We start from the raw sequence: 8,308 nt of genomic DNA on the forward strand, positions 1-8,308 counted from the left end.
TTTTTTTTTTTTTTTTTTTTTTTTTTTTTAGACAGAGTCTTGCTCTGTTGCCCAGGCTGGAGTGCAGTCGCACGATCTCAGCTCGCTGCACCCTCTGCTCTCCAGGTTCAAGCAATTCTTCTACCTCAGCCTCCTGAGTAGCTGAGATTACAGGCACGTGCCACCAGGCCCAGCTAATTTTTTGTATTTTTAGTAGAGATGGGGTTTCACCATGTTGGCCAGGCTGGTCTTGAATTCCTGATCTTAAGTGATCGCCTGCCTAGGCCTCCCAAAATGCTGGGATTACAAGCATGAGCCACCGCACCTGGCCACTTTTATGTTATTATAGCTCTCAAAAAAAGTTACTGCTTTCTGGCTGGGCACAGTGGCTCATGCCTGTAATCCCAGCAATTTGGGAGGCCAAGGTGGGTGGATCATGAGGTCAGGAGATCGAGACCATCCTGGCTAACACGGTGAAACCCCATCTATACTAAAAATACAAAAAATTAGCCGGGCGTGGTGGCGGGTGCCTATAGTCCCAGCTACTCAGGAGGCTGAGGCAGGAGAATGGCGTGAACCCAGGAGGCAGAGCTTGCAGTGAGCCAACATCACGCCACTGCACTCCAGCCTGGTCGATAGAGCAAGACTCCATCTAAAAACAAACAAACAAACAAAAAAGTTACTGCTTTCTTATTTTAGGCAAACTCCTTTTTCCTTACTTTTTTTTTTTTTTTTTTTTTTTGGTGGTAGAGTGTCATTCTGATGTCTGAGTGGGAGTGCAGTTATGCTGTCTTGGCTCCCTGAAACCTCTGCCCCCCCGGGCTCAAGCCATTTTCCCTCCTTAGCCTCCCAAGTAGCTGGGACTACAGGCGTGTGCCACCACGCCTGGCTAGTTTTTGCATTTCTAGTAGAGATAGGTTTCCCTATGTTGCCTGGGCTACTCTCGAGCTCCTGGACTCAAGAGATCTGCCCGCCTCGGCCTCCCAAAGTGCTGGGATTACAGGCATGAGCCACTGTGCCTGGCCCAGTTTCTTGTTTTTATCTTGTCTCTCCAATAAGAGTGTTAGCTCCTAGAGGACAGTGACCATCCTATATTTCTTTCATATGCCCTGCTATACATGGCATAGTTCTGGGATTTTATTCATTCATTTAATAAACATTTCTTAATGAATATTTAATGTACAATAATATGCCATGGAATATATAATTAATAAGACAAGGTCTTTAACAGTGTTGAGGTACTTCCATTCTAATGGGAGCTAGAGATACTAATATTTAGTATTTCACTTAGTCAGTGCTATGGAAGACTTTGTAGCAGATGATTAATATTCTCAGATCTATTAATTACATAAATCTGGGATCTAAGCAGAGTATGAGCAGGGTGAGTGCCTGGCAATAAGGGCTCCCAGTCTGCAGCAGTATCTGAGGTGAGACATGATAAAGGACTGAACTAAAGCCCTAGAAATGGCATGGGGATGGATTCAAGAGCCACTCTGGAATTGAAAATCAAAGGGATTGTGATGATTCCAACATAGAATATGAAATGTAGAAGACAAGGACATTCAGGATGATTCTGGCTTCTTGCCTGAGCATTGGCTTAATAATATAAGCCATTTAGGAAATAAGAGCCATGAGAAGAAAAAGCCAGTTTGGACATTAAGATGCCCCTGGGACCTCCAGAAAGAGATCCCTGTGAATAGCTAGAAATTCAAGTCTGGGGCCTAAGGATTGGAATTTGGACTAGAGAGAGAAAAAACTGGAAATTGTAGCAAATAGTGGTTGTTGAAGCCATGGGAATAGAAGAGACCAGGATGTGGAAAGATGAGAAGTATAAAGTACCTGAGACAGAAATGTACAGAGAAGTTAGAGGAGATGCAGGAATCAGCAGGCCCCCAGTGTCAGAGTGTCCAGCAGTATTAATGCTGCAGTGAGACCAATTTGTAATTATGTGTTGAATTCAGCATTTGTGAGAGTATTGAAAAGGTGGTCCTTGGCTCAGTAAATAGTGATAAGAATGAATTGAATAGGGGGCAAGAAAGGGTCTTTGAAGATGAAATAGGGCCTTTTTTTTTTTTGACAGGGTCTTGCAGTGTCACCCAGGCTGGAGTGTAGTGGTGCAACTACAACTCACTGCAGCCTCGACCTCCTGGGCTCAAGTGATCCTCTCGCCTCAACCATCTGAGTAGCTGGAGCCACAGGTGCATGTCACCTACTCCTGGCTAATTTTTAAATTTTTTGTAAAGACAAGGTCTCAAGATCTTGCCCAGGCTGACCTCAAACTCCTGAGCTCAAGCAATCCTCCTGCCTCAGCCTCCCAAAGTGCTAGAGTTATAAACATGAGCTGCTGTGCCTGGCCTGGGCTTTTTAAAAATGATGCTTTCTTGAACATTTTTTGTGAGAAGTGGGAAAAAGGCCAGAAGAGAGAGAGAAAGCAGTATCTGTTGTGTTCTAGGATATGGGCTAACCCCTTCACATGTTTTATGTTTAATCTTCATTATCACCTTAAAGCAGGAGTGTCCTATCCACTGGGCATGAGACAGCATGGTTAACTAACTTGCCCAGAGGAGTCAAGAATTGTTTGACTACTAAAACTAAACTCTTTCCACTACATGTGGCTGTTTCCAGGCTCTTATTCATCTCTAATCCTTCACTAAAGAAAGGGGATAATTTGTTGGTCTGGATACAGAAGAGGGTGGAAAAGTTAGTGGGGCCAAGGTCACTGTGGACAAACTGCATGGGAGGAATAGGGACACTGTCCCCATGACAGGAGGCAGGATATAAGGAATAAACTACACACAGTAAGACCTAGAGATGGAAAGCTTCCCTAGAGATGAGAACTAAAGGAGCATACTGGAGCCTTAACTGGTCATTTCCTAAAAGGGAGGGGTAGAGGAGGGCATTATGCAGAGATCAGGAAACACTCGATAATTGACTACTAGAAATCATAACTGGGGCCAGGCACAGTGGCTCGCATCTATAATCCCAGCACTTTAGGAGGCTGAGGCAAGCGGATCACAAGGTCAGGAGGTTGAGACCAGCCTGGCCAACACGGTGAAACCCTGTCTCTACTAAAGATACAAAAGATTAGCTGGGCATGGTGATGCTTGTCTGTAATCCCAGCTACTCAGGAGGCTGGGGCAGGAGAATCGCTTGAACCCGGGAAGCAGAGTTGCAGTGAGCCGAGATTGCACCACTGCACTCCAGCCTGGGCGACAGAGTGAGACTCTGTCTCAAAAAAAAAAAAAAAAAAAGGAGAAAGAAAAAAAAGTTCGTAACTGAAGGCTGGGTATGGTGTCCCAGCACTTTGGGAGGCTGAGGCAGGTGGATTGCTTGAGTCCAGGAGTTTGAGACCAGCGGGCCAACATAGTGAAACCCCATCTATACTAAAAATGCAGAAATATTAGCTGGCTTTGGGAGGAAGGGATGAATAAATAGAGCACATGGGATTTTTAGGGCAGTGAAACAGTACCATATGATACCATAATGATAGATACATGTCATTATACATTTGCTAAAACCATAGAATATACAACACCAAATGTGAACCCTAATCCAAACATATGGACGTTGGGTGATAATGACGTGTCAATGTTGGTTCACTAGTTGTAACACATTGCTTGTTATCCAGCACCACTCTGGTGCTGGATGTCCATAGCAGGGGAGGCTGTGGGTGGAGTCAGGGGGTCTGTGGGATAGCTCTATATGTTCCACTCACTTTTGCTGTGAACTTAAAATGCCCTTTAAAAGTCTACATAGGCTGGACACAGTAGCTCATGCTTGTAATCCCAGCACTTTGGGAGGCCGAGGCAGGTGGATTACTTGAGCCGAGCCTAGGAGTTCAAGACCACCCTGGACCACATGGTTAAACTCCATCTCTACAAAAAAACACAAAATTAGCTGGGCGTGGTGGTGTGTGCCTATAGCTCCAGCTACTCAGAAGGCTGTAGCAGAGGATCACCTGAGCCCTGGAGGTGGAAGTTGCAGTGAGCTGAGATTGCGCCGTGCACTTCAGCCTGGATGACACAGTAAGATGCCATTTCAAAAAAGTCTATGTAAAATAGTTGAGGGGAGAAGGATTGGGAAATCAGTATATTATAGAAAAACTATGTGAAAATATTTTATGTTTATATAAAATTAAGTTCCATTCCCTAAAGAATAAGGGATAAGATATAGAAAAGCTCCAGATTCTCAAGATGATGGAGAGCACCCAAAGCATTCTTTTTCTATTTTATTTTATTTTTTTAGAGATGGGATTTCACTCTGTCTCCCAGGCGGGAGTGCGGTGGCGCAATCATAGCAGGGACTACAAGTGTGCACCACATGCTTGGCTACGAACCTGAAGTATTCTGATGCAGTGGAGAGAGTGTAGAACTCTGGAGTGAAGAGATCTGCCTGGAACCCTGACTTTGTCACTAGGTGATTCCTATAATCTCACTAGGCCTGTTTTCTCAGCTGGAAAATTGATTGATTTGTGGTATCTGAAGTGCCTTTGAGCTTGGGATATCCATGCTGGTGTTCGGCCACAGTACAACATAGTAATTAGAGCACAAACTCTGGAGTTAGAATGTTTAGGTTAAACCTCAGCACCTCACACCCAAGCTATGTGACTGTGGGTAAATTATTAGCCTCTCTGAGCCTCAGTTTCTTCATCTGTAGACTAGGGATAATAATTGTAAATATCCTGCTGGGCAGTTGTAAAGATTCAATGAAAAAATAAATCTATAGAAAGTGCCCGACACACAGTAAGTAGAAGATAAATATAAGCTATTATAATTACAAAGTGTATGCTGTTATTCTGATACCCTTTTGCTACCGCTGAGAGCACACTACTCTATACCTACATGTAGTTGCAAGGAACAGGAGGTAAATGGAATTAACCAATTGGAGTCTGCCAGGTTCCCCATTTGGGAAAGGAATGAAAGGAATCTTCAAAGATCTGAGTGGTCAGGACCTCTGGGTTATGACTCAGCTACAGTCAACTGTCAGATTTTCCCACAGCTCAGTGGAAAGTCACTGAAGACTCTGTGAAAACAGTGCCATCTTTCCTTCAGTGTTTCTCTGCTAGGATGCACTGCTGACTCTGGAAGTCTGACTATATTTTTGTCCTAGCAGGCAGAGGGGTCTAAGCAGGCTTGGTTGATTTTTCACCCAAAATGTCTGCAACTGTTTCTCCTGTACTGATGATGCCACAAGGCTCAAGCCTGTGAGAGTTTATTGTCAACCCCACTGCAGGGCATCAAATAAGAAAAGTTTCGGGTCTGAATTGTTTTTCCAGGCAGAAACAATGATGTAGTGACTATCATAGGTTATTTCAGAGTTCAGAATCTCATGTCTCAATTCCCCTTGGTGCTCTCTACCTTTCTCTGTGGATGAAATTAAGATTATGGATGATGGCCGGGCACGGTGGCTCACGCCTGTAATCCCAGCAATTTGGGAGGCCGAGGCAGGCAGATCACCTGAGGTTGGGAGTTCGAGACCAGCCTGGCCAACATGACGGAAACCCCGTCTCTACTAAGAATACAAGATTCGCCGGGCGTGGTGGCGCATGCCTGTAATCCCAGCTACTCAGGAGGTTGAGGCAGGAGAATCGCTTGAACCCGGGAGGCAGATGTTGCGGTGAGCTGAGATCACACCATTGCACTCCAGCCTGGGCAACAAGAGTGAAACTCCGTCTCAAAAATAAAATAAAATAAAAAATAAGGTTATGGATGCCACCTTGAAAGATAGTATACATTAGTGATAATCACTAATTTTTTTTAAGTTTGCTCAGATTGCCCCAGTAGAAGCTCCATCTGTTAATGTAATTGTCCACAGTTTAAACAGAAGTGGAAACATCCATATGATTTGCTTATAATTCTAACATCTTTTGAAATCTTCTTAGGTCCTTCCTCAAATTTGAGTTCAAGAACCCTTTTTATCAACCTGATTAAATGTTTCTCAATCTTCCTCTTTCTAGCCTTGCAGAGAAATCTCATGGCCAGATCTACACCATGATGTTCAAGTAACAGAGGGGCTAGTGATCTGGGACAAAGAGCCTTTTCTTTCTTATGTTTCCCTTCTTAAGAGTAGAGATGCCATGGTCCAAAGTTGGTCTGGAATTTCCCCTGCATTGAGGTCTACCCAATATAAGAATTGATTTTAAACCTAAATCTCTCACCCAGGTGTGAATTCCTTATGGCTGCCACAGGACTGAATACTGGATGCCATTCAACAAACACTGGCTTGTATTACACCCCTCTTAACTGCATTTTAGTGGCCTTGGCACCTCCACTCTGAATGTTTCTCCCTTTGGCCCTCCTACTTCTCTATATACCTTTTTGTCTTCAGGTGGATCACTGGGATCTGCCCTTTGCAGAAAAATCTACACTGTGGTACTTGAAATGCCATGATATACATCTAAAAAAAATTTTTTTTTTGAGAAAGAGTCTCCCTCTGTTGCCCAGGTTAGAGTGCAGTGGGCACAATCATAGCTCACTAAAACCTTTAACTCCTGGGCTCAAGCAATTTTCTCACCTCAGCCTCTTGAGTAGGTGGGACTATAGATGTACAACTACCACGCCTAATTTTTTTTCTCTTTTGTAGAGACAGGGTCTTGCTATTTTGACCAGGGTGATCTTGAACTCTTGGCCTCAAGTGATCCTTCCACCTTGGCTTCCCAAACAGCTGGGATTACAGCCATGAGCCACCAAGCCCAGCCATGATATACTTTTTTTTTTTTGCGGGGGGAGACCGATTCTCATCGTGTTGCCCAGGCTTGAGTACAATGGTGTGATCTCGGCTCACTGCAACCTCCGCCTCCCAAGTTCAAGCGATTCTCTTGCCTCGGCCTCCTGAGTAGCTGGGACTACAGATGTGAGCCACCATGCCTGGCTAATTTTGTATTTTTAGTAGAGATGGGGTTTCACCATGTTGGCCAGGCTGGTCTCGAAATGCGACCTCAGGTGATCCACCCGCCTTGGCCTCCCAAAGTGCTGGGATTACAGGTGTGAGCCACCGTGCCCAGCCAACATACATTTTTTTGATGAAGAAATTGAAGCCCAGAAAAGGTAATTGGTTTTCCTAAGGTCATATAGGCACCCACTCATTAACAGAGGTCAAGCCCAGAACACTGACTTCCCTGAATCCTGTTCCATAGTGACTCTGTTAAGCCAGTAAGTCTCGCCTTTTTAAAAATATGTATTTCCAAAGTAGGGGTTAGGAGGAATGGAGGGAATGAAACGCTCACTGAAGAAAGGATAGGGCTAAAGGAAGGATAGAACCCACACAAGGAAAGAGTTCTGGGTAGGCAGAAGGCCTGGGGAAACAGTGAGTATCTGGCTGTGGATAGGGAGAGGAGGTGCCATGGGGTGAGGAAAATCGGCACAGAGAGAGTTGAGAGACCACCACATATTTGGCCTGCTTGAAAATCTAACTCGGCCAAACAGATAAAAGTGCCCCTCCAAATCTTATTTCTACAGCTGTGACTTAACTGCTGCTTATCTTTCCTCCAGGAGATTCCTTGGAATGAAACCAATGGGAGTCCAGGGTTTGGGAGAGTCTCATCAGAGCAGATGGGCCAGCAGCAGCCAGAACGCTTGTTGCCTTTGGCTGAGAACACTATCCTGGATCTGACTATCTTGTGAGCAAACCCCAGCAGGCTCAGCCTTAGGCCTGAGTGAAGTTGGCCTGCTTCTCCTTGATGAACCTTGTGTACTCTCACATCTCCCCTCCCCTCTTTTGCATGTTGAAAATCACATTCTCAGAACACTCTTGAAGCTAAAAACCACATTGCCTGTTAGCAGCCCCAGAAGGATGGCGTCTTAGTGCTTTTGATCCCTTGGTATATTTGCAAGTGTACTGCATGGAGGGTCAGGAGGCCTGGTTCTGGTTCTTACCCAACCACTAATTTTCCCTGAAACTGTAGGCAAACTGTTCATTCCTGGGCCACACTTTCCGTAGCTATAAAGTTGTTTATAATACGAATAGCTTTCATTTAGGAAATTTTTACTATATACCAGACAATATCATTGAATTCTTTCAACAATCCCATGGCATAGGCACTTTTTTTTTTTTTTTTTTTTTTGAGATGGAGTCTTGCTCTGTGCCCCAGGCTGGAGTGCAGTGGCGCAATCTCGGCTCACTGCAAGCTCCGCCTCCCAAGTTCACACCATTCTCCTGCCTCAGCCTCCTGAGTAGCTGGACTACAGGTGCCTGCCACTGCGCCCAGCTAATTTTTTGTATTTTTAGTAGAGATGGGGTTTGACTGTGTTAGCCAGGATGGTCTCTGTGTCCCGTCCAGCGGGATCGTTAACACAGACCTTGGAGGAGGGGGTGGGAATTTAGAGAGACA

General features: G+C 44.8%; 1 protein-coding gene across 3 annotated transcripts in view; it reads left to right on the forward strand.

The window, feature by feature from the left end:
- The window catches only part of LOC108540664 (uncharacterized), a 69,293-nt gene that overhangs the window by 17,262 nt on the left and 43,723 nt on the right, over positions 1-8,308 (forward strand). Inside the window, exon 2 of one of the 3 annotated variants that reach the window (XM_017889805.1) lies at positions 7,470-7,597. The exons of the other annotated variants lie outside the window; for them this stretch is intronic. Coding sequence (XP_017745294.1) covers positions 7,470-7,597 — 128 coding nt within the window. The remainder of the gene's footprint in view (positions 1-7,469; positions 7,598-8,308) is intronic. 3 annotated transcript variants of the gene reach the window in all.

This window comes from Rhinopithecus bieti, unplaced genomic scaffold (genome assembly GCF_001698545.2).
Source record: "Rhinopithecus bieti isolate Rb0 unplaced genomic scaffold, ASM169854v2 scaffold_19723, whole genome shotgun sequence".
NCBI classification, from domain to species: Eukaryota; Metazoa; Chordata; class Mammalia; order Primates; family Cercopithecidae; genus Rhinopithecus; species Rhinopithecus bieti.